We start from the raw sequence: 27,909 nt of genomic DNA, 5'->3' as shown, positions 1-27,909 counted from the left end.
GTTGTGTCATACACATGTAATAAACTAGGAGATGAATGACATAGCATAAAGGTGGGGGAAAGTGAAATGATTCTAGATGGATTTTAAAGACAGAGCAAATGGGGTTCTTTGGTGTTTTAGTTTATGTAATGAAATAAACAAAAGTCAAAGATGACTAACAGTTTGACTGTAGGACCTAGAAGAATGGAGTTACATCCTGTGAAATGGAGAAGACTGGGAGGAGCAGGTTTGGAGGGAAATCAGAATTACTTTTGGATGTTAAATCTGAGATATAGACATATACATGAAAATGCGCAATGTACACTATTGTAGTTTAGGGCAATGGTCTATCCTGAAGAATGAATATTAGAAGTGGTTAGTGTAACACAGTACATGAAACAACAATACTGAAATGAGATTCCTTAGTGAATAAAAATGTAGACAGAAAGAAGAAAATTTAAGAGTTGATCTCCAAGATGAATGAGAACCAACAAAGGAGATGGAAAGTCAGTGACCACTTAATTATTTGGATATCCATAAGACAGCAGTTTCCTGGTAGTCATATGAGAAAAATGTTTCCAAAAAAATTATTAATTGGGTTAAATTCTGAGACAGATATTCTAAGGAAAAAACCAAAACTTTACCAACATGTGCCCATGCTGGTACCAACTTGAGTAACATGAAAGTAACAGATGACCTCGTTAAGAGGTGAGTGGTTGAGATAAATGCCTAAATGGAGTTGCTGCAAGAAGTAAAAGGAAGGGAGAAATTAGAGACATTAAAGGTAGACAATATTTTAAAGAATTTTTTATTTTGAAGTAAAAGAGAATAACAAAGCAATTAGCTAGAGTGGACATAAGTGACCTAAAACATGCCAAGCGAAGAAAATCATAGAACTGAGTCAAGAAAAAGATCATTTTGAGGGCTGGAAGTCCTGTTGACTAATATGAAGTACAAGAAGGATAAGCAAGGAGAAAGGAGGCATTATATTTTTCAAAAAGGAGATCATTAATAAAAAGAAAGTTACATATCACAAAGTTTGTGTTTATGTGTTTTTAAGATATCTCTAAGACATCTGTAAGCAATTTATCTCTATATCTACTTCATTCTTTTATGTTTTGTAGGATGTTTCAGGCACTCTTAATTGTCATTAGGATACAACAATAAACAAGAAGATTAAAAAAAAACCTTGCTCTCACTCTTAGAATCTAAAGATAAGGGATTAATTTTTCCTTAAAAATGTCAGAATTTGCAGTAGGTGCCTGATAACCTTTACTTCACTGGAGAAGGAAATGTCAACCCACTCCAGTATTCTTGCCTGGGAAATCCCATAGACAGAGTAGCCTGGTGGTCTCCAGTCCACAGGGTCACAAAGAATGGGACACAGCCTAGCAACCAAACCACCACTACCACCTGTTACTCACACTCCTCTATAATTCCTCCTCCTTGAGTATAGACTGAATTTAGTGACCAAGAGAATGTAGCAAAACTGATGGGTATCACTTCTACGATTAGGTTGCAAAAGATTCTATTTTTCACCTTACTAACAGACTCTCTGGTGTTTCCCTGAGGCTCAACTGGTAAAGAATCTGCCTGCAATGCAGGAGACTTGGGTTCAATCTCTGTGTCTGGAAAATCTCCTGGAGGAGGGCATGGGAACCCGCTCTGATATTCTTGCTGGGAAAACCTCATGGACAGAAGGCCTGGTAGGCTATTGCCCATGGGGGTCACAAAGAGCCAGACATGACTGAAGTGACTGAGCACACACAACAGACTCTCTTGCCTTCTCAGCTGGCATGCTTTGAAGAAGAAAGCAAATATGTAAGTGGCAAGGAAGAGAAACCTCTGGCCAAAAGCCTCAAAGGAACTAAATCGTGCCAACAGCCATGTACTTGAGCTTAAAAACAGATTCTTCCCCATTTTAGCCTTCAGATGTTACCACAATTTTAGCTTAAATTTTGGGTGAAAACTTTTGGTTATGCCCAGATTTCTGACCCACAGAAACCTGAGGTATATGCTGTCCTAAGTCGCTGAGTTCTGAGGTAATTTATTTTGTTGACAGTAGACAAATAACACAGTACTGAAGTGAAATACTTACCAATTGCTCCAGTGGAGGAATGACATCTTTCAAGACATGCTGTGAATGATTTCTTCTGTGCCGGGATATCTGAAAAAATAGTAACATTTGATACAATTATATAATTTATATTAAAAAACTTTAAAGAGCATAATTTTGTAACTGTGCACAGGGAAATCACCATATTCACATTCACTCAAAAAGGTGAATAAAGTAAATTTAAAAGGGAAGTAAATGTTGGGGACATTAACTAATTTGGATAAAAGGTATACTCAAAGATGGCTGGCTGCAACAATATCTCATATTCTGTGTGGTCTCCTTACCCTTTGACCTTGATAGCCTTCCTGTCAAATGGTGGGGTGTATGCTGTTTCATTTTGAACTTGGGTGGACTTTTATACATGCTTTAACCAGAATACATGGCAGAAGTGACATATATGACTCCAAATATTAGAGTATAAAAATACCACTCACTCCCCACCTGTTCTGGAACCCTCCCAAATCATCTTCCTCTGCAGAAACAGGGCTCTGCTCCTGTTTGAATGTTCTTTCTGTTATTGAAGGCTGGAGCCCAGCTCTCTGGCCATAGGAAGGATCTGCTCTCCTGCCAGCTGGGACCTGCAGAAAGGGGCTCCCAAGGCCAACACCCCTTCTTCCAGAGAAGGAGCTGAGACCTGGGTTTACTTTTATTTTTTCCATTTCGGGTGTACCCTTGGGGACAGGTAAGGAGGGAAGGTGAGGTCTCTAGGTGGTGCTGTGGTGTGGTACCAGACATTGAATAATACATTTGCTGTTTTTTGTTAAAAAGAAAAAAAAAAAAGGCACCATGTTGAGAGGAAGCCCAAATCGGCCCATTGAGAGAGATCAGTTTTCTAGCTGACAGACTAGGTGAGTTTCCAGCAGACAGCCAGTATCAGCCACTGACCATGTGAACATAAAAATACCTTCATGATTTCTTCTTCTAGGCATTGAATCTCCACAGCTTTCAGGTCTTCTCAGTAGAGATATCAAACACTGCAGTAGCTACTCCTATTGTGCTTTATCTGAATTTTTGACCAGAGTCTATCAGTCTAAAAAAAAATCATTGTTTTACACCTCTGTGTTTCAGAGTGATCTGCAATGCAGTAGTAGTAACTGGGACAAAATCTTTAATATTGAAACTTTTGTATTTATGCTATGTGTTTATAAACTTAGCTTCTTCAGAGTTAATGTGCTATTAATGTCCATGTCTTCCACTGTTATCCATATATATATAAATATACAAAACACACAGTAAGTGCTTTCAGAACAAATTTGCTTTAAATGCCTTTTCTCCTGAAGAAGCATCATAGACAGATTCTATAGTGTAAAAAAAAAAAAAAGGAAGGAATTTATAATTAAAAATCATATTTTAAAATTTAAATAAAAGCTCTCATTAATAGTATGATTTCACTATAAAGGGATTTTCCAGTACTTTGCATAAAGAAGAGAAGGTGATGGAACAAATCAGTAGGAAGAGAAAGAAAGAGACACAGAGAGAAAGAGAGAGAGATATGAGTGTAAGGAATCTTTAAATTAAGTACTATGTCTAGAAAATAATTTTGGATGATTTTGGCTCTGTTTACCAGCACATGAAACAGACTGAAAAGATCAATTCAATGCCAGCTAAGATTGTGGTGGTGGTGGTGTTCAGTCGCTCAGTCATGTCCAACTCTGCAACCCCACGGGCTGCAGAACACCAGGATTCCCTGTCTTTCACGATCTCCTGGAACCTGCTCAAACTCATGTCCATTGAATCAGTGATGCCATCCAACCATCTCTTCCTCTGTCGACCCCTTCTTGTCCTGCATTCAATCTTTCCCAGCATCAGTGTCTTTTCTAATGAGTCAGCTCCTCACAACAGGTGACTAAAGTATTGGAGCTTCAGTTTCAGCATCAGTCCTTCCATGAATATTCATTATTGATTTCCTTTAGGATTGACTGGTTTGATCTCTTTGCAGTCCAAGGGATTCTCAAAAGTCTTCTCCAACATCATAGTTCAAAAGCATTAATTCGGTGCTCAGCCTTCTTTATGGTCCAACTCTCACATCCTTACATGACTATTGGAAGAAACATAGCTTTGACTATACAGACTTTTGTCAGCAAAGTAATGTTTTTGCTTTTTAATATGTTGTCTAGGTTGGTCATAGCTTTCTTCCAAGGAGCAAGCATCTTTTCATTTCATGGCTGCAGTCACCACAGGTAGTGATTTTGGAGCCCAAGAAAATAAAGTCTGTCACTGTTTCCATTGTTTCCCCATCCATTTGCTATGAAGTAATGGAACTGGATGGCAAAATCTTAGTTTTCTGAATGTTGAGCTTTAAGCCGGCTTTTTCACTCTCCTCTTTCACCTTCATCAAGAGGTTCTTTAGTTCCTCTTTGCTTTTTGCCATAAGGGTGGTGTCATCTGCATATCTGAAGTTATTGATATTTCTCCTGGCAATCCTTATTCCAGCTTATGCTTCATCCACCCTGGAATTTTGCATGATGCCCTCTGCATATAAGTTAAATAAGCAGGGTGACGATATACAGCCTTGATATACTCCTTTCCCAATTTGGAAACAGTCTGCTGTTCCATGTCTGATTCTAACTGTTGCTTCCTGACCTGCATACAGGTTTCGCAGGAGGCAGATAAGGTGGTCTGGTAAGATTTTGAGGGAATTGTATTCCCAAAGAAACCAAAAGCCTGATATAAAGACCCCGTGATTCTATTCAATCCCTGAATTCCATATTTGCTCCACAAAAACAATTATGAAGGCAGTACAGCCTTCAAGGAGGCCATTCTCTTCCACGGCCACTTCAGACATGGTCCGTGAAGGATAATGGAGAAGGAAGAGACTCAGAAAGCACAGCCAAAAACCCTGGAGAACAACAGATATGGGAAATTCTCCTAGAAAGAAGAACCAGAGACTGTCTCTACTGCTTGGACAGGTCTCACAGGACCTGACCAGGAGGGCTCATCATCACTTGCATCCAGTGACTGTTGGTTATTTGCCATTATTTACTTTATAAATTAGAGGATTTCGGGGTTTTGCTTATTTTCAGGTATCAATTTCTTGCCCTAGCATTGTCTGTTAGAGATGATGGAGAAAATAGTTTGATGTTCTTAATCCCCTGGTGAAAATTTGGAGCTGACGCAGAAAGCTGTTGAGAGATTCTGGAATTGGAGTTCAAGGCAGTAATTAGGTGAGGCTTTTGGTTGTCTCCTTTGAGGAGGTGTATGAGTTTATTCCTAAGTGTTGAAAGACAGGTGCAAATTGATATGGGAGGGAGGAAGAATCTGGAAGCCTCTCACCAGATTCTGTCCTCTCCTTCCAGGGCACATTTCCAGACTGCATTTCTCAGCTTGCCTTACAGTTGAGAGTGGCCATGTAACTAGTTTAGACCAAAACAAATGAGTAGAAACAATGAGAACCACTTCCCTTTCAAGGCTATTAGCCAGTGAGAGTTCCCCCTACACGTTCTCTTTCCTAGGCTACCAGCTGGGAATAAACATCAACCGAGGCCTTATGGGAGAATGAAATGCAAGATGGGAGAATGCTGAATCACCAGGTCAAGAAAACCCAAGCATAGTTCAGGAAAACTCACTTTGTCTTATTTAGTAAACTTTATTTTGGAATAATTTTATACTGAGAAAAAAGATGTAATGAGAACAGAAAGTTCAGGTAGAAAATGCTCTTTGAACTTTTAAATAGTGAGGAATAAACTTCTAATTTGTGGAGCCATGATATATTTTAGATAATTTTATATTTGTTAGCATTACCCTAAGTAAGAAAACCATAATTGATGATTAGTTAGTGTTGAAATGAAAGGTCTTATACATAAGAAAACTGTGAACAGAATAGCAGTTAATGGGAGAAATCCTAGAACCAAAACTTTGTATCTGTTATTCATTGATATTTCAGCTTTTCAACAGGAGGATGTATATATATATATATAGATATAGATAGATTAGATATATAGATAGATAGATATAGATATAGATAGATATATTTGAGATTTAAGCCTCTTAAAGAACTAGGAGTTTATTTAAGTGACTATGTGTTTACAATTTACTACTTTTAATTATTACTCATGATACTGGGAATTGAGTATTCATGTCTTATACTCAACTTACAATGGTGGGAGAATTCTGGGATAGAAGGAGATTTCTTATTTAAGTAAATGAAATGTGGGGGAAAAAAAAACCCCACAAACACAATAAGTGAATGACTGAAGCTTGGGAAACAAATTTTAATAGAAAGAAATTGGATCAGAAATGACCAGTTACTAAGCACATACCACCTTTGAGGGAAACTTCTGGTTCCATGGTATAAACAAGAATTCAACTTAAGATATGATACAATACTACCTGCCAACATTTATTAAGTACCTATTATTTGCTAGGCACTGTTCAAAGTGTTTTTGAATATACTAAAATAATTATCACCCAGAAATTAAGAGATCAGTGACACATATTTAAAAAATATAAACACAGACCTTTCGGGAACTTTGAAAATCCAAAGCTAGTGAAGGCATAGGTGATATTTTAATGTGTACTTAAGCCCTTAGTTATTGTACTTTATTATTTTTCCATCAATATAAATGTTTATGTATAAAAACAGCCACTAAATTCTTGGGGAACTACAGAGATCCCCTGTGTGCATAAGTGGATATTCGTAAGGTAGAAATTTGAGGAGAGCTAAACCTATAAATTTGTACACGTTTACACAGGAAGCTAGAAATCAGATTTTGAATCTGTTATGAATCATCTTAATATTCCTTTGGGGGAAGTAATATTGCTGATCATTCCTAAATCAATAAGCTAGCTAATCTATCATATTCAACCAAGTTACAAAGATATGGAAGAAAAGAAAACTTTCATCACCTGTCTTTTGCTTTAATATCTTTCTCAGTTGAGTATTAGGTACAGAAATATGCTATTATGCCAAATCAGATTATGCTGGCTGAGACTTATGATTTAGGAAATTCTTGATCCAAAATTGCTCAGTTGTCTTGTATGGATATCTGAAAAACTTAGACTGTTTCAAAAGAACTGTCTTTCTGTGACATACTTAATTGAAATAATTGTAAAGAAAATTTGAGTCAATCACAATCTCATGAGGTAAGTTTGAAGGGGAAAAAAAGGATTCTCCGAAGTCATAGCATAAACAACAGAAAATCTTACAGTTTACAGAATTATTTATTAATAACTTATTAATATAATAGTTTCTGATAATTTTGCAAATTTTTATGGGATGATCTCTTAAGAAACATTACCACTTAAGACATTAGACTTTTGTAGTGAAATGCAGTTTATTTACCGTGTTGTGTTTTTCTGCTTTTCTGCGGTACAGCAAAGTGATTCAGATACACACACATACACGTGTCTGTGCATGCTCAGTTGCTTTAGCATTCCCGACTCTTTGTGACTCTACAGACTGTAGCATGACAGGCTCCACCATTCATTGTATTCTCCAGGCAAGAAAACTGGAGCGGGTCGCCATGCCCATCTCCAGGGAATATTCCCAATCCAGGGATCGAACCTGCATCTCCTGCATTGCAGTCGAATTCTTTACTGCTGAGTCACTGGGGAAGCCATATATATATAATTTTTATTCTTTTCCACAGATGTTTTTATGAGTCATTCATTTTAGCCATCAAACATTTCATGTTTAGTATACTCATATGCCAGTAATTTCTAATAGTGAGTGCTTAAAATGTACTTGCTTGTTGAAATTACAAAAAACTCTCTTACTCGTGTTGCAAATAAAACACATACTTTATTTTGGACAATCCTAACTTTTTTTCCAGAATATCAGAGCTTTTAAAAGTACCTGACAACAAAAAACCCTATATCTTGTTTTGAAAATTGCTTTTGGATAAGTTTCAGAATGCTGGCAAGGCTGGGCTCCATTGTTTAATCTTAGGTCCTTTTCATTTTTGCAGGAATTGCTAATCATTGAATTTGTTAAACTTAAATAACAGTCAAAATATTAGCAGTGGCTTGATACAAAATTTTTAATACATTATTTTATCTGTGAATTACAGAAGTATTTTTTCTGAGGAAGCCTGAAAATATGATTTTTTTAGTGTGTGTCTGCTTTCTTTTCTGTTTCCAAATATCTTAAATCACATACAGATCTTCCTTTTAAACATAAATGAACATGTATGTATACCCACCACATATTTGTTTTCTACCCTGATTTTTTTGGCTAGTTCTTATACTCTTAAATTATGACATATTTGTTTCAATATGATTTTACAATTCCCATTTGAGAATTTTATGAATTGCTACTTCTCAATTCACTTCTAGCTTTTAAGCAGAAAGAAACCTTAAAATTTCCACCTTAAAATTTCTCTAGCCTATTTATTAAAGAATGTTACTTAACAGTTTCTTTTGAGGTGACATGGTTATGTCATAAACTGTTTTTTCTATCATGGTATTCTGCATCATAATAAGCTAAGCTTTCATAATAAATAGTAGTTGAGTAGGTGGCAACTCTTCTTTTGAGAAGGAAAAAAAGTCAGACCTCATCTTTTTTCAGTGATGCCATCTTCCTATTGATTTATTTTTCCAGTAAATAGAAATGATTTGGGGCTACCATTGAAAAAAAATTGAAAAACAAATATCTATTTTGACTTGGACTTTTTTGAACTCAATATTAAGTTAATATATCACTGAAATTCTTCTAGCTCAAGTCTATAAGTTTTTCCTTCTTTATCACCATCCACCACTCTCTCTACTTCCACTCCTATACCCTCCCCAGGTACTCCACTTTCTCATTGTGTAATGCAAAGTGGAAAAATAAAGTATTCAAGATGTGCAATGTATATTTTCCTTTAAATTTCTTTTTGTTCTTATTAGAATATGCATTATAATTAAGTTTTTTCAGATATCTTTTCTTCCAGAAAGAGGAATTAAAAAGTCACTTTTTCAGTGTTTTCATTTTGTTCTTCCATTCCTTTTTCTAAAATCTATTTTAAAAATATGAAGCTGATAGGTGGGACTAGTACTTGATCTATTACACAAACTATAAAAATAACAGAATTTGAGCATATTATTTTTCCATGTGTAGGAGGGTCTACTATGAAAGTTATACATAAACATGAAACATTCCACATAGCTCTGATTTTAAATAGATTACCATTTTTGATGAAAGTTTATAGCTTGTGGCTTAGAATTGAAATAAAATCGCTAGAATAAAAGCATTAGTTTGTTCCAACATTTTCACAGACATGTACATTTTCTGAGGCATACCTCCCATTAGCAACCTCCCTGGATACTTGGATGAAAAACAGAAATAAATTTGTGGTTAAGTTTAGTTTCTATCTTCACAGTTTCTCAAAAGTTTTTCTTCTTTTTCCTTTTTTTTTGTTATATCCCAAGTTTTATGTTAAAAATCTTCATATGTTTCACCAAAATCTCTTTCTTAAAGCTACTATAATCAGAAACTAAGGAAAGTTATTGATGCTTTGTGTGTGTGTGTGTGTGTGTAGGTTTATGTGGAAAGGCAGTCAGTATTTCCTGTACTTATAGCAACTTAATTGTTTAGAGATAATAAATGTCAACACAAGTGATGGTTATATGTTTTCAATCATGTATATGTGGTAGGTAATTGCTTTTGAAAAAAAAGGCAGTTAAGATATAAGAACATTACTTTATCATGCATTTAATCTTCTAACTTTACAAATTATTGTAGGCACATGTAAATTTTATCCATGCCTCATAATTATTCTACCCTTACTAAATGTATCTTCATAGTCCTCATGAGAGGTAATAACATAAACTATAGAAAAACCAAATCTTCTGTTTTACTCATTATTAATGTACTACGGTATAGTGTTTGAAAATTTGGTTCTCTTCTTCCATCTGCCCACAATATCATTCAATTACCATAGTGGCATACATAAATGCCTTTCTTTTTCTATTTTTCCATAAGTCTTTTTTGATTGTATATTGTCAGCCACCTAGAGCCAGACATCCTGGAATGTGAAGTCAAGTGGGCCTTAGGATGCATCACTACAAACAAAGCTAGTGGAGGTGATGGAATTCCAGTTAAGCTATTTCAAATCCTAAATGATGATGCTGTGAAAGTGCTGCACTCAAGATGCCAGCAAATTTGTAAAACTCAGCAGTGGCCACAGGAGTGAAAAGGTCAGTTTTCATTCCAATCCCAAAGAAAGGCAATGCCAAAGAATGCTCAGACCACCGCACAGTTACACTCATCTCACCCGCTAGTAAAGTAACGCTGAAAATTCTCCAAGCCAGGCTTCAGCAATACGTGAACCGTGAATTCCAGATCTTCAAGCTGGTTTTAGAAAAGGCAGAGAAACCAGAGATCAAATTGCCAGCATCCGTTGGATCGTCGAAAAAGCAAGAGAGTTCCAGAAAAACATCTATTTCTGCTTTACTGACTATGCCAAAGCCTTTGACTGTGTGGATCACCACAAACTGAAAAATTCTGAAAGAGATGGAAATAGCAGACCACCTGACCCGCCTCTTGAGAAATCTGTATACAGACCAGGAGGCAACAGTTAGAACTGGACATGGAACAGACTGGTTCCAAATAGAAAAAGGAGTACGTCAAGGCTGTATATTGTCACCCTGCTTATTTAACTTATATGCAGAGTACATCCTGAGAAACGCTGGGCTGGAAGAAGCACAAGCTGGAATCAAGATGGCCAAGAGAAATATCAGTAGCCTCAGATATGCAGATGATACCACCCTTATGGCAGAAAGTGAAGAAGAACTAAAGAGACTCTTGATGAAAGTGAAAGAGGAGTGAAAAAGTTGGCTTAAAGCTCAACATTCAGAAAACTAGGTCATGGCATCCGGTCCCATCACCTCATGGCAAATAGATGGGGAAAAGTGGAAACACTGGCAGTTTATTTTTTGCTGGGGCTCCAATATCACTGCAGATGGTGACTGCAGCCCTGAAATTAGAAGATGCTTACTCCTTGGAAGAAAAGTTATGACCAACCTATACCACATATTAAAAAGCAGAGACATTACTTTGCCAACAAAGGTTCATCTAGTCAAGGCTATGGTTTTTGCAGTAGTCATGTATGGATGTGAGAGTTGGACTATGAAGAAAGCTGAGCACCAAAGAATTGGTGCTTTTGAACTGTGGTGTTGGAGAAGACTGTTAAGAGTAATAACTTGGACTGCAAAGAGATCATATCAGCCCATCATAAAGGAAATCAGTCCTGAATATTCATTGCAAGGACTGATGTTGAAGTTGAAACTCCAAAACTTTGGCCACCTGATGCGAAGTACTGACTCATTGAATAAGACCCTGATACTGGGAAAGATTGAAGGCGGGAGAAGAAGGGGACGGCAGAGGATGAGATGGTTGGATGACATCACTGACTCAATGGACATGAGTTTGAGTGAACTTTGGGAGTTGGTGATGCACAGGGAGGCCTGGCATGCTGTAGTCCATGGGATTGCAGAGTCAGACATGACTGAGTGACTGAACTGAACTGATTGTCAGTCAGAAATCTGACAATCTCATCTCTTTTATCCCCTGTAGAAAATGAAAGAGAGATTCAGAAACATTTGCAAGATGTATTAAAATTTATCAGCCTTTTTTTTTTTTTTTTTTCAGCTTCTTGAATATTCTTTAGTTAGCATCTGGGCCACCTAAAGCTCTCACTAATCTGTCAATCCTGGGATAAATCTAGTTGAGTGAAACTCAGCTTCAGCCACATATTCTTCTCCCAGATAGCAAAAGGTAAGTGTTTGCTGGAATAATTCTTACTCCTTTATATTTTCCCTCCTTTATTTAGTCACAAACGTGTACATTGCCAAGAAGAAAATCAAACTGCCTTTTACCTTCCTGTTTAATTATAAATGAACTATATATTACATATATTTCCTTGTTTATTGTTAAATACTATTTATTTTCATTTTCTCATTTCTTTTTGCCTACTATCAATAGTAGTGGTAAAGAACGTGCCTGCCAATAAGGGAGATGTAAGAGATACAGGTTCGATCCCTGGGTAGGGAAGATCCCCCGGAGGAGGGCATGGCAACCCACTCCAGCATCCTTCCCTGGAGAATCCCAGGGACAGAGGAGCCTGGAGGGCTACATCCATAAGGTCACAGAAAGCTGGACATGACTGAAGCAATGTAGCATTCACCATCAATAGAATATTTCTCTCCAATAATTTTCTCAGACTGAGAAGTAGCATTCATATAGAACTTGGACACTCCATAATTTTAACCTTCAAATATGGCTGTAAGACAAAAACTATCAGAAACAAGAAACCCAGAGCTATCTGGGTAATAAAATTTTCTATATTTTCTTCAATGAAGGACTCTTATATCCATCTTAATTTTTAGGTTACTTTCTTTTTTTACTTTATAGGTTCATCTATACTAAGCCAGGGCTTCTCTGGTGGCACAGTGGTAAAGAACCTGCCTGCTGATGCAGGAGAGGCAGAGATGCGGGTGAGATGGTTGGATAGCTAACACAATGGACATGAATTTGAGCAAACTCCAGGAGATAGTGGAGGACAGAGGAGCCCGGCATACTGCAGTCTGTGAGGACACAGTGAGTTGAGCACTACCCAGCAACTGAACAACAACAAAGATATGTAGTCATCAATTTCCAAATTGATATAATGAGCAAATAAAGGCCAAATAGACACAAAGACATCTTATTTCACTCATAATACTACTAATGGTATTAGGTCTAATGGTATTAGATCTAAATCATTGGATAATTCTTTAGAGCCAGATAGAAAGTTAATTGGTAAAATAACTTATTCATATCTTTTACTCTCCATAACAGAGATATTTCCTCTGTTGGTGTAAACAAAAGGAAAGGATTTAGAGAGCAGATTAAAAAAATATAGAGGGGTATGTAGAACACTTGGGCCAAATTGCTATTTTCTCCACAATTGCAAATCATAATTTATGTTTAAATAGAAAGATTCAAGACAGTATAAAATGATAGCAAGAGAACTATCTCACAAACACCTCTAAACAAAGGAAAATAGGAAACAATTGTTGAGAGTCTAAATTATTAAAATGGCCTACCAATTTTTAGCTAACTGAAACAAATCATTGTCAAATCACTATTTGGCCATGCTGGGCAGAAACGACTAATTTCATGATATGTAACTATCTGGAAATTCTCAACATATTAGAATCAGGCTTTATATACAGTCTCAAATATGTCTCTTTCATTGCCCAGAAGAGCTTAAGTTGAGTTATGATGTTGCCTTCTTACTTTTTTTTCAGGTATACGTTCAATCACTAAAGAAGAAATTCTCTTCTTTGAAAAACTGTAATCTATGAAATATCTAGTTTGAGCTATGATATGTAAAGTTTGACAAAGACATTTACTCACAGTAAGATTTCTATAGTCTTTGACACCTTTCCTTGTACATCATTATTTCTTAGTGCAAAGATGGGAATGTACTATCTAACTCACTATAAATGCTCTGTCTTTGTGGAAAGATCACTTGTAAAAGCATTGTGGGAGGCAGAACTTTTAATAACTCTGATGTTCTTTCAAGAATTAATGAACTTTTGGTCAAATATTTAAAACATGCATATGAATATCCTTGGCATCTTTAGTGAATGTCTAATAACTGTATCTTTCCAGTTTCCTTTCTTCAGTTATTCTTTGAGGTTTTCATAGACCCCCAAACTCACCTTCTGCTGCCGAAAAAGCAGATTTAGTTCTGAAGGTTAATCCAACTCAGCAGGATTGAAGGATGGCACTTTTCCTTGGTCGTAAGTATGTTGGCTCAGGCCAGACAGCTGTTAGGACATTCTCCTCTGGGAATCGTGCCCTCAACACCCACCGCTGATGCACATACATGGTCTACTGGCTGCCGACTTCCATGCCCATCTGCTCAAATGGCATAGTGCCCGCTCACAAGTTGGCTGGATCCTTGCCCTTAGTATGTAGGTGCCAGGCAATGATGGGTTTAGATGGGCAGCCTGCATAATACTACAAGTGACAATTTTTCCTTTCTCTCTCTCTCTCCAGTATCTGTCTTCTGTGCCTTCTCTGAAAGCAAAACTTTATGTTTCTCTACCTCCGATAATACCTGTGGACACATATGGCCTTTTACAGGTAGATATGTAAACACCCACAACCTGCTACCAGCAGTGAGATGAAAGGAAAGAATCCACAGAGCCCCAAATGACAAGTTCTAACACAGAAATGGGTTGGATTGTGAAAATCCCGACCACCTGGAGTCTGTCAGAAGAAATTTAGCAAGGGTGTAAGTACGGCAGATCTCTCACAGATAGCAATGGCACCAGGAAATAGCTTAAGTTACAGCACTTTTTGTCTGTCGCAGCTCCAGCACAAATCACTTGCCGTGCATTGAAAAGGCACATACAACAGAAAACAAAATAAATCAGGCAAAAAGAACAAGCTTAATGGGAACACAATTTATATGTTCAATGAGGGCAAGGGTGCAAGCTATGATATTCAGACCTTGGAAATAACCCTGAATGGAAGACCTAATACAGAACAAAACAGAAATAGCATCTCTCTTTCCAATCTACAGCAAACCCGTGGAGAGGAATAGATTGGCTTAGGAGGTTGTGACTTTAATGATCCAAAGCATATGAATGCTTGTTAGCAGACAGCAGACAGACATAAGTAAGAACAACAGTAATGGTTGCATCTGCAGCCTGGCCTATGGCACTCAAACTAATCAGGCAGCATTGGAGAGCAGTGCCGGAAGGTATGTTAAAGGCTTGCTTTCCTTGTGTGTTTATTTAAGGGTGATTGAATTCAGGGTGTTGTCAGTCTGCCTTGGAGAATGGTTATCCAATGTGTAGGCATGATCTTTCTCCCTGAATATGCTCTGTTGAGTCAGTTAGTTATGTGTGACTACTTGCTCTGTCCTGGTCTTTATACAGTGCCAAAATCCTCCAGTCCAAGTTCCAAAGGAACAGGGCCTAAAAACTTTTGGCTCGAGAATCAAATTAGGTTTCTCTGCTTCCCTAGCCAGAAATGCATAAATACCCAATGGCCTAAACCAAAGAATTTGACATTGTGGAATGAATAGAGCTGTCATATACCACTAAAGTGTGGAAATATCTACTGTTTGAAGTCAGGACTAGTTCAACATCTTCAGTAATCAGAACAGACTTCTTTGGACACCTTCATGGGTTAGTCTGGCTTTTGATTGGGAATATTTCTGGCAAGCTACTGACTCCAGATATCAGAAATGCAAGAACATACGGTTTATAAAAGAAAATCTGCCATTTTTTTCCTACCAAAAAAATTCTCAAAGGCAGCACATTTTCATAAAAGACAGATCCCTCATTCTGTTTTCCTTATTGACCTTCAAGTTAACACAATGTGCTTAGATATATACTTAAGAAAGAACTAGTCAAAGGAGAGGTAAGTTTGAATAGTTTGAAAAAGTATTTATGAAAAACTCAATTTGGAATTATCTAAGAGCTTCTGGTGAAAATAGACAAAGAATGTGTATAATCATCCAAAACTCTTACTCTGGTTTCTATGCTATAACTGTCAGAGCTCCCAGAATAAACAATTTTCCTCATGATTTATCACACCTTGAGTATATTACAGTAAGAATTACATACTGCTAACTTCCTTAAGGAGAAGGCAATGGCACCCCACTCCAGTACTCTTGCCTAGAAACTCATGGACGGAGGAGCCTGGTAGGCTGCAGCCCATGGGGTCGCTAAGAGTCAGTCTCGACTGAGCGACTTCACTTTCACTTTTCACTTTCATGCGCTGGAGAAGGCAATGGCAACCCACTCCAGTGTTCTTGCCTGGAGAATCCCAGGGACGGGGGAGCCTCGTGGGCTGCCATTTATGAGGCTGCACAGAGTCGGACACGACTGAAGCGACTTAGCAGCAGCAACTTCTTTAGAAATGAAAAAACAAAAAACCCCCGCAAACACGCTGTCCAGAAACTCTTGAGGATAAGAGTCAAGTGTTATTTATCTTTAAATCAAAGGAGTTTAGTGTAGTATGAAATATATGTCATGGATTGGTCACTCCACACTCCATTTTGCATCATCTGATATATGTGACTTACTTTTCACTGAATTCACCATGACCTTCAAATGGTATAATATCTTGCCCTATGATATCTTGTTATAAATATATTTACCATTCTTTCCAAAATATAGACCAAGTCAGTAGTCATTTGTAGATGAAGTTCCATAATTTCTTATAGGAGATTTGCCATCTATCTTTACTGAAATAAAGTTGAACTTTTAAAATTATACCTTCATTAGCCTACAACTGAAATAACAGATACTAGTAGGACAATAATTTCCTGATCTATGTTGTATAATAATTTCCTGATCTATGTTTACTGAAATAAAGTTGAACTTTTAAAATGATACCTTCATTAGCCTACAACTGAAATAACAGATACTAGTAGGATAATAATTTCCTTATCTATCTAGGCTAATGATACCTTCATTAGTCTACAACTGAAATAACAGATACTAGTACGATAATAATTTCCTGATCTATGTACAGATACTAGTAGGATAATAACTTCCTGATACATATAAGCTTGGGGCTTATATACCTCTTCTAGAGAAAAAAATCTGAGAAGATAAACAGATATAAATAGGTACAGGGTCGATATGTGTGTTTGTTAGTCCCTCAGTCATGTCCAACTCTTTATGACCCTAGGACTGTAGCCTGCCAGGCTTCTCTGTCCATGGAATTCTCCAGGAAAGAATACTGGAGTGGGCTGCCATTCTCTTCTCCAAGGGATCTTCTTGACCCAGGAATCAAACCCGGGTCTCCTGAATTGCAGGCATATTTTCTACCATCTAGGTCACCATGGAAAGCTGTGGATATAGATTTAGGTAGATATATTTCTGCTTTTAAATAACATTACCCAATTATGTAGATTATTGTTTTGAAGAATTCTCTATTTTATTAGGGGGTACCCTGGTGGCTAGATGCTGAAGAATCTGCCTGCAATGATGGAGATGTAGGTTCAACCCTTAGGTTGGGATTATCCCCTGGAGAAGGAGATGGTAACCCACTCCAGTATTCTTGCCTGGGAAATTCCATAGACAGAAGAGCCAGAGGGGCTACAGTCCATGGGGTTGCAAAGAGCCAGACACGATTGAGTGATTCACACACACACACACACACACACACACACACACACACTCATATTCTATTATCACCTACCTTCTGGGCATATTGTTTTAACTTCTGGTGTCTCTATTTCCTCAAATATGTATAATATACCAGTTATTTCTCATAGGATTGTATTAGAAATAAGTAAATTAAACCATATGCAGTTTGTCACATGGTGGGTCCTTCTTAGTATAACTTCTGCTATACCAATTATTTAATTCTTCTTCCAGTATACCAGTAAATAGGTAAATATATTCTTGCACACGAATAATTAACATTGTTAACATTCTCTTAAAATCTTTGGTGCTTTTAAAAACTCTTTTAAAATAATTTATATCTTCAAAAAATTCCAACTATTTTTCTAGGGCATTTTGAAATCATTTTATTAGAAAATGCTTTAAATACTCAGAAATCTAGTTATACTGGACATGCACACCAAGAGGTGGGGCTCTTGGGGGTTTAGAATTCCCTCTACCACAATCCCACCTCTGGCCCTCAACAAATTATGTCCCTTCCTTAAGCAAAATACATCATCTCTTCCCATGATTCCAAGGAGTCTTATTTTATTATAGCATCCATTCAAAGTCCAAAATCTCATCATACAAATCTAAATCTTATCTCACCAGTTCAAAGACCAAAATCTAAATTCAGTTTTGAAATAAGTTGAGTTTGAGATCAACTATTAAGTAGCAGAGGTGGGATTCAAACACAAGCAATTTGATTCTATAGCCAGTGGTGTTTAACAACTTTAAAACTATGCACTATCCATGCTATGAAGCAATTATGATTATTGCCCTCACTGCATAGATGATAAATCTAAGGCAAGTGGGAAAAGACTGAAAGTTAAGTGAGGGTCAGAGGCTTTTGATTAATCTAGGTTCATTCAATTCAAAACTCCACGCATACTGACTCCAAAGCTTTTAAATGCTGAACCTACCACCTTTTAAAGTGGAAACTCAACAAATGCTTGTTGTCTGCCCATCATCATATTGCACTGTTTGTAGATCAAAATATACACTGATATTTATCACACTTCTTTTTCTTTTTTGGCTGTGCCAGGTCTTAGTTGCAGCATGGGAGGCTTTTAGTTGCAGCCTGTGAGATCTAGCTCCCTGATCAGGGACCAAACTCAGGCCCTCTGCATTAGGAATGTGGAGTCTCAGCGACTGGACCATAAGGGAAATCCTTGTTTATTACACTTCTACTCAATTATTTTACTTATGCCTATGTGTCTATTCTATTTTCATCATATTTAAAATAAAATATCTTTATAATCATCTTAAGCATTAAGATGAAATAATGATAGCAATGTTTTGGAAATCAGGAAGATGAATAGACTAAAGGTGCATATGCTTTACTATAGTACCCACTCAAAAATAGTGCTACGAATTTGTGTTTGGTATATCCTGGAACTGAAAAGTGACTATCTGCTCTAGATGTTAATAATATACCAGCTGAGGTAAAGTTGCCAGCATAGATTTCTAGTTGACACTTGTGGACTGACCATATACCTTAATCCCTCCTATGTACTAAAATCAGAATAAAAAGATAAAAAATATATTCACAGAAAATGAAAATATGAGCAAAAGTGGATACTGTATCTCAAAAATGCTTAGAATATAGAAAGTGTATGAAAACATTGTATATTACCTTGTAAAATGAAAATTCTACAGCTTCAGTGTTGCAGCAGTAGAAGTTGATATTACTAATGACAAAAATGTCAGTAAGTCCCTCCCTCCTCAAGGCTTATCACTCAGAAGCACCAAATAAAGAGAAGATCAAGACTGCCTACAAGAGCCATCATTGAAAAAGCTGGACTCCCAGGCTCACTCCTTGATTCATATCCAGAGACCACTCCCAGGCCTACATGAGACAGACATTAAATCAGGCAGTTTCCAGAGTCTTGACTCAGGATCACCTGGCATCACAGAGGGAAGAGAAGAGTGTGGTACTCCAAACTAGGGAATTAAAGCCTACACACTGAGCAATGGAACCCTCAGTTCCCATTCTCAACTTTTCTCCCAGAAAGGTCAGTAGCAAAGAATATATTCCTTCACCCAGATTTAAGGAGTCTGCTCTAGAAGACTGAATGGTTCTAAAGCCCTTCAGATACTGAAACTCAGACATCCTCAATGAAAAGCATGCATGAGCATGCATTGCAAAGAAGTCTGTCAACAAGACCAAAATACCAACTCCAAAAGAGACATTATAGTGCTTCTTTTAAAAAATGAACATGAAGGAATAGCTAAAAGAAGTTAATTAATATATAATACATAACACTACATAATATATAATCTTTGTATATTATACTTATAGATCATATATAATACATATATAATCACTATATTACACACATAATAAATTATAGTCACTATATTATATACTTATTTATTGAGAACTGAATATGTGCAATATATTCTAAGTGCTGAAGAAAAATAACTTCTGCTTTAATGAAAAAGTCTTTGGGGAAAGTCCCAAAATGGAAGAGGAATATCAAAAAAGCAAATACAAAAAGGAACCCAAAATAAGCAGAAATAATACAAAAAGGAATAAAATTTTTTAAAAATACTATTGGTAATATTATCAAAAAATAAGAAAATACATAGGAATCATCAAAACAGAAAGAAAATAATAAAGAGAGGCACTTGTAAATTAAAAATCTAGATAAATATATTAAATCAATATAATTCTTGGAGGATAGGAATAACAAGTCAAGAAAGAAAAACAAAGAGCTGAATCATAAAAAGAAGAAATAAATAATCTAAAAAGTTCAATATCTATCTTATAGGAAAACCCTAAAAGATAAAACCAACATTTAAAAGTATAGTAAGAAATTTTAAAATAAACTACAAGAAAATATCATAGAAGTTTATAAATATGAGCCTTCTGATTAAAAGAACCTATCAGGTGTCCAGAGCAGTAAATTAATAGGTTGGCCATGCAATTATAGAACACTGGAAATAGAGAGACAAACATCACATACAAAAGTATGGGAATCAGAATGGTGTTGGCTGACTGAAGGCTAGACAAATGTTTTCACAATTTAAGGAGAAAATATTGTCAACCTAGAATTATGCAGCTTGTTAAACTATCAATCAAAATCAGAACTGAATAAAGACATCTCCAGAAATGAAAGGTGCTCAGTATTTGCTTCCACTAAATTCTTGTTGGCAAACTCCTGAAAAAAAAAAGAAAGAAAGAAAGAAAGACTTGACCAAAGATAAGAAGGCATTATAAATACAGCCTAGAGACATAGGAACATGGTAAAGAGAGGTTCACAGATGCGTGTCAAGCCAACAGTCTTCAGTCCAAATTGAAGGAAGGTGATGGAAAGAAACAGAAAAAAACATAATACATGGGAGTAGACAATATTTAATGTTTCAGTGTCTGAGAAAAAGATTGGTAGGAGTTTGACAGATTTGCTGGCACTGTTGGGTAAATTAGCTATAGATATGATAAAATGTAAGTAATTTAAACTAAGTCAATTATTAACTTCATGAAAGAATGCTGAATAGAAAATGAATGATAATTATATAATAATTCTTGGCTCAGCTGAAGATATTTAGAAAATCACAATAAGGTCAACTAGTGATTGAAACAAAAACTGTGATAGAACTATAATGAAAAGAGTGAGGGAAAGGAAGGTGTGGAGTTTAAGAGTGTGGAGTTTAAAGTATCATAACAAAGTCAATCTGTAATGCCTAAAATAGATAAATCAGGAAAAATCTGTACTGCATATAGTGTTGAAAACATGAAGGTTAATATAAAAAATTTTATTAAAAAAACTAAAGCTGTTAAAATTGGTAGCCTCTAGGAAGTGAAATTGATGAGCAGAAACATGCAGAAACCAGAGATATGCTGTTTAATTAAAAGCTTTCGAGACTAATATTGTAAGTTCATGTATAACTTTGATAAAAAATAAATTCTGACAAGTGTAATTTATCATGGAAAAATTAAAAATTTCCCCAAATAGACTTGAAAGAGAGAGAAAGCAGGAATTCTCACACTAAATTGGATAAATACCCAACCAGGAGTCTTAATCTACATCATGAAAAAGTTCTTGCGTATCTGAGCCTTGAATACAAGTTGAATAGGGAAGAATTTTAAGTCTGAGTCAGCAGAGAACAATTGAAATAATTGTTACAAAATCACAACCACATAACAATTTGTGGATTCAAGCCCTGCATTCACCATTAATCTGCATGATTTAGGACAAGTCATTTAACATCTCTGTGTTTCAGTTTCCTCATCTACAAAACAAGGAATATAATAGATTACACCAATAAGTTATGGGATGATTAAATGGGTTGATACTTTTAAAGTGCATATGAGAGCACCTGGTATGTAGTAAGTACTCAATACATGTTAGTCATTATCATTATCAAAAGAACTCTTTTAATACTGAACCCTAAGAGAGCCCTCTTAAAGTAACATCTTCCTTAGCCCTTTGATCTTTCTTGAGTTTCTAATAGAAGACTCACTCCATAAAGCACCTTGAGTGACAGTCAGGGTCAAAGGAGAAAACAATGGAGGTGGCCCCTCTTTTATTCTCTCTGGCCACATTCTCTCTTCTCCAGTGAAAGCATTTTACACAGACAAATGGTCTTAACAAAACAAATAGCTAAGAAATGAAATGGTTACATTATATTTAGCTCCATATCCTAAAAAGCATGCATGCTATTAATTAACCAGATTTGTATCTTTCTGGACATTAAGTGGAAGAAGTTGAAAAATAACCCGGAGGTTATTATAGCCGGTAAGGTGCTGCTGCTGCTGCTGCTGCTGCTGCTAAGTCGCTTCAGTCGTGTCCGACTCTGTGCGATCCCATAGATGGCAGCCCACTAGGCTCCTCTGTCTCTGGGATTCTCCAGGCAAGAACACTGGAGTGGGTTGCCATTTCCTTCTCCAATGCATGAAAGTGAAAAGTGAAAGTGAAGTCACTCAGTCGTGCCCAACTTTTAGTGACCCCATGGACTGCAGCCTACCAGGCTCCTCCATCCATGGGATTTTCCAGGCAAGAGTACTGGAGTGGGGTGCCATTGCCTTCCCTGGGTAAGGTGCTATTAGGTCCCTATTCTATGATGTTCAAGGAAAGCTTTTCATGTTTCTGTTTTTTACAGAAATATACCAAGAAAAAAAAGGCAATGCCAAAGAATGCTCAAACTACCACACAATTGCACCCATCTCACATGCTAGCAAAGTAATGCTCAAAATTCTCCAAGCCAGGTTTCAAAAGTACGTGAACCATAAACTTCCAGATGTTCAAACTGGATTTAGAAAAGGTAGAGGAATCAGACATCAAATTGTCAACAACCGTAGATCATTGAAAAAGCAAGAGAGTTCCAGAAAAATATCTACTTCTCCTTTATTGACTATGCCAAAGCCTTTGTCTGTGTGGATCACAACAAACTGGAAATTTTTGAAAAAGATGGGAATACCAGGCCACCTGACCTGCCTCCTGAGAAATCTGTATGCAGGACAAGAAGCAACAGTTAACTGGACATGGAACAACAGACTGGTTCCCAATCGGGAAAGGAGTATGTCAAAGCTGTATATTTTCACCCTGCTTATTTAACTTATATGCAGAGTACATCATGAGAAATGCTGGACTGGATGAAGGACAAGCTGGACTCAAGATTGCTGGGAGAAATCAATAACCTCAGATATGCAGATGACACCACCCTGATGGCAGAAAGCGAAGAACTAAAGAGCCTCTTGATGAAAGTGAAAGAGGAGAGTGAAAAAGTTGGCTTAAAACTCAACATTCAGAAAACTAAGATCATTGCATCTGGTCCCATCACTTCACAGCAAATAAATGGAGAAACAATGGAAACAGTGACAGACTATTTTGGGGGCTCCAAAATCACTGCAGATGGTGACTACAGTCATGAAATTAAAAGACACTTACTCCTTGGAAGAAAGTTATGACCTACCTAGACAGTTTATTAAAAAGCAGAAACATTACTTTACCAACAAAGGCCCATCTAGTCATGGTTTTTCCAGTAGTCATGTATGGATGTGAGAGCTGGACTATAAAGCTGAGCTCTGAAGAATTGATATTTTTGAACTGTGGTGTTAAAGAAGACTCTTGAGAGTCCCTTGGACAGCAAGGAGATCCAACCAGCCCATCCTAATGGAGATCAGTCCTGAATATTCATTGGAAGGACTGATGCTGAAGCTGAAACTCCAATACTTTGACTACCTGATGCCAAGAACTGACTCATTTGAAAAGACCCTGATGCTGGGAGGGATTGGGGGCAGGAAGAGAAGGGGACAACAGAGGATGAGCTGGTTGGATGGCATCACTGACTCAATGGACATGAGTTTGAGTAAACCTGGGGAGTTGGTGATGGACAGGGAGGCCTGGTGCGCTGTAATCCATGGGTTGCAAAGAGTCGGACACGAATGAGTAACTGAACTGAACTGAACTGAACCAAGAAAAAAGAAAACCTCTTTGCTAGTCACCTACTTAAAACCTTTTCATTTTCAAATCAAGAGAAGCTGCCAAAATTGTATTAATTTTTTAAAAATAACACTCTCACTAATGCTCCCCTTGGATGAATAAAGAGGGTGTCTAACTCCCAGCCCATATTTTATCCTCCATTGTGTAACCCACCACAATGCACAAGTTAGCTCATTAGTGCTCTCGGCAAGGGCCATCATTTTTAAATGATCAAAGTGTTTGGGGAGAAATCAGTCACATGGAGTAATTGTTCCCAAACTGTGATCCTGAGCATTTAGGGGAGAATCCTCTGTGGTTCATTTAGAGATATTTTAAGGGAAATGTGAAACATAATAAAATATAGGACCAAGTGGGAATATTTTGAAGATAAAGGGATATAGAATGGTCATTATATTGGTTTGAGGATAGGGATTTGAACTTAGTGGCAGTTCAAAATGATGAATAAGAACTTAAAATCATGGCATAAAACAGGTGCAAAATAAACCTAGGAACCAAAGTTTCAGGTCATATGTTAAAGGAAATTTTTATAATAAATGGGTTTTGTAATATAATCTCTTAAAATGAAAACTATATACACTAAACTTTAAAACAGAAAACTAACTTATTAAGTTTTCAAAATAATTTTTTTTCAAGATGCAAATGTCACATTCTTGGTCTTTATAAGCCAAACTAATTTAAATAAAGATTGCTAACTTTTAATCATAAAAGAAGAAAACATGATTTTGTTCCTATTTTATATGCTCAAATTTCCTTGGTTATTTGTGGCTTTAATACTGATTTGATTTTCCTCATCCAACCACAATGAAAGACACACCCAAATCAGAATCAATAAAAAAGAAACAGTTGAGAATTATTTTTGAAATTTTGGCCACAAGCTCAATGATAACTTAATGGCAAAGTTTTCTGAAGGGATGTAAAAAATATTTATTAAATATCCTTTACAGGAGATTGGTGGGGTTTTTCACAAGGAACAGGACATACTGTAGACAGCTATGAGAAGTTAATTTGAGGTCTCAGTTTAAAGAAGAAAAGGAATAAGACAGGGGTTGAAAGATTTGGTAAAGTTATTGAATTTGGGATTGAAATTATTTAAGATATATATTTCATATCATTCTTGCAAACTTAGGATATAATACTTTTTTCTTTCATTTTATGAAACAATTTAAAATTTTTGCTTAGGAGAAATCACTTTCATATGATTTATTAAGTCCCTTTGATGATACTGACAAAAGATAAAAAGACTTCTTACAATGGCAATTAATAAGGGTAGTCTACGTTGTGTGGTGAAGAAGGTAAAATTCATCCTAACCATAAAGAAAGGATATTTCTAAAGAAATGATCACGAATCTTTCTATTTGTGGACCTCCAAATATACTTGGAGAAAACACAATAGTAAGTAACAACTCTTACTCTTGCAGGGATTATAGGCATTAGGTAGCACTGCAATTAGAGGGGGCTGTAATTTGAAAAAAAAAAAAAAAAAATATATATATATATATATACCTCTCATGTCATAATGACCTGCTCCTACCCTGATCTTAGATAAAAAAATCAATGAGAGAATCGAAGTTTAAAGCCAGGAAAAATATGGAAAAAGTTCAAAGTACACGAGCTTAAATCTGTGCTAATAGTTAAAAGTAATGGGGCAAAGAAGGTTTCCATAGGGATAATGTAAATTAAAAAGAGAAGAAATGTATTTTGATTTTAAGGTAGTGACTGTATGCAGTTCATCCTACTAATCCCAAAGACCAGCACAGTACTTGGCATATGATAGGCATGGGATGAATGTTGCTAAGGTGAATATTAAAATATCAATAAAAGATTTCAGTTTATGTCCCCAAATGAATTCATGTAATTTGCTCATTTATAAAAACAACAGCATTGTACACTATACAGGAAATTATTATATCCTTTTGGAAGATAGGGAAATTAGGCTAGAGTATAAATGAGTATTTCCTTGGTTAGTTCAATGAGCAAAATACAGTATTGAGTTCAGCACAAACCAGGTATGATTATTATGATAATAAAGAATATTTGTTTTTTACTTACATCCCAAATGTCATTTGATCTATAAAAATCAGTCTCTTTAATTAGTATCATGGATTTACAAGCTGAGGTTCAGATATATTAAGTACTAAATATTAGATCAGATTCTGTAGTGATCCACAGTGTTTCCTGAGGCCAAAAAGAGTAAAACCTGCAGTTCTCTTTTAACTGGGACATGCCAACCCAAATACAGATGAAAATAAGGATAAAGAAAATAGTCTTACTTTATTCAAATCAAAAGCATCCAAGAGTATTTCTAAGTAAGCAATACAACTAAGTAAGTTTGTCCAGTTTTCTCTCCCTCGATTGGCTATGCAGAGCTGTTCAGTTTTTTGAGGTCACATTTATACAGATAGACTTTCAGTTGGTGCTAAAGGCACTTGTCCTTCAGACTTTTGCCTCCCCAAGAATCTTGCCTTCTCTGTAGTATACGCAACCCTTCACCCTGTCGAATGCTATTCTTTGCAATTCAGTTCACACAATATACTTCAAAATATAAGCTAACTGAGCAACAAGCTGCATCAGCGGCTGTGTCATTTCAGGTTACATGTTTCTGTCCATTCTTCATGAAACTTGGGCTGCTGGATTGCTGACCTCCTTAGTTGCAGTGGACTGCCATGGGCTACTAGTCAAAGAAGGAAAGAGCTCTGAAGAGCAAAGGCAGTCACAAAGGAGAAACTTCTGGCTTGCCTAGTAGTTATAAAAAGATTACCTTTTAATGTGGTTCCAACTTCAAACTCTAATTTAAGGATAGTGTCTATTTCTTTTGGTCAATTTTGCTTACAATAAACAAAGTTTTAATCTGACAGCATTTTATCTTTAGCTTAAAAAAAAGATCCAAAACAGAGAAATCTTATTTCTCTATGAGAAGTCTTATTCTCATACTCATGTTGGAACGATGTGACTCTTTCAGTCACTATATATTTTTATTTCCCCTTCGTGCAATCCTATTTCTTTCCTGATCCTATTTCTAATACTTTAATATACTTGATTATTTTTTTCAAAGATACGCTTATAATAGTACAAAGAAAAATGGCAGTCTTTGATGGTGTCCCCTAAAGTCATTCCCATTTTCCTCATTAATCATTCCTCATTGTTCCCTTTACACAGAAGAAACATGCCTTAAATCTGAGAGAGAATTTAAGCCTTTATAATTCCAATAACATGGACCCCTTGAAGCTGATAATAATTAATCATTGGTTATGAATACATTACAACATCTGGTAACACCCAACAGCCCTGCAAACCTTCTACCTTTGCTTATCTTAGATTCTGGAAGAGTAGTTCTTCTAAGTGGCTTAGCAGAGCTCCAAAACCAGTTATAAAAGGAGCAAAAATATGTCTTCTTTGTCTCACTGTCTTAAGAAGATGAATAGTCAGTGAGCCTCTCAAGACTCCAAGTTCATGAAAAACCACCCTGAATTCCTACTGCCAGTCAGGCCTACATGTTAGGTCCAAATTTGAGAATTCCTGTGACCCTTTCATATCTTTCCTGCTGGCTTCTAGTATCAACTTAATCTGTAAGATTGATCTCCCAGCCTTGACAGCTAGCCTTTACCCCCCTGATCTTCCCCAGTGATAGACAGGACCTGATTCATGCTTGGTTGCTGAAGGAATCCTTCTCATTCTACTTCCTGGGACAAGATTATATGTTTAGTATCCCTGCTGCTTAGAGAGGGCTCTGATACATACAGACAGAACCCTTATTACAGAATAACATCTCATTCAAATTCTGTGTGACCCTGTTCCTACCAAGCACTTGAACCAGCTGGTAAACAATGGTTAGCTAAAATATATCTGAGTTTCTTTCAGCATCAAATATTTGTCTTACTGGAGATAGATTCTACTAATGTATTAATTCCTATCCTAGCAGAAGCTGAGTTTTTATGTGAAAGGCAGCATAAAACAAGTCCATAAAAGGGTTATGGAGCCATATAGGTGATACTCTGTTGGTTCTGCAATAACCAATATCCTCTTGTCTTTCTCTAAGTCCCCCTCTGTCTCTATCTCTCTGTCTTTCTCAAACACACACACACACACACACTTCTTTGGAAATTGCTGATTTAAAAAAGACAGATGAAATATGTCTAACTTGTCCATAACATAGAAGAAGGTGGAACCTTACATGCAGAGTAGAAGGTGAACATTTCTAGCTTCTTAATACAAACTGAATTTGTATAGTGTAGTGCTCCTGGCTTCACAGACTCAGTTTCAAAGCAGTCTGAC

The 27,909-nt window shown here is 36.4% G+C and overlaps 1 protein-coding gene across 1 annotated transcript in view; it reads right to left on the bottom strand.

Moving 5' to 3' along the window:
* The window catches only part of ARHGAP15 (Rho GTPase activating protein 15), a 677,158-nt gene that overhangs the window by 585,512 nt on the left and 63,737 nt on the right, over positions 1-27,909 (bottom strand). Inside the window, exon 3 of the mRNA XM_065927842.1 lies at positions 2,078-2,146. Coding sequence (XP_065783914.1) covers positions 2,078-2,146 — 69 coding nt within the window. The remainder of the gene's footprint in view (positions 1-2,077; positions 2,147-27,909) is intronic.

The sequence above is a fragment of the Muntiacus reevesi genome, chromosome 3, assembly GCF_963930625.1.
Source record: "Muntiacus reevesi chromosome 3, mMunRee1.1, whole genome shotgun sequence".
Taxonomy (NCBI): Eukaryota; Metazoa; Chordata; class Mammalia; order Artiodactyla; family Cervidae; genus Muntiacus; species Muntiacus reevesi.
The sequence above is the reverse complement of the archived record's forward strand: the minus strand, read 5'-3'. Positions and strand labels throughout refer to the sequence as shown.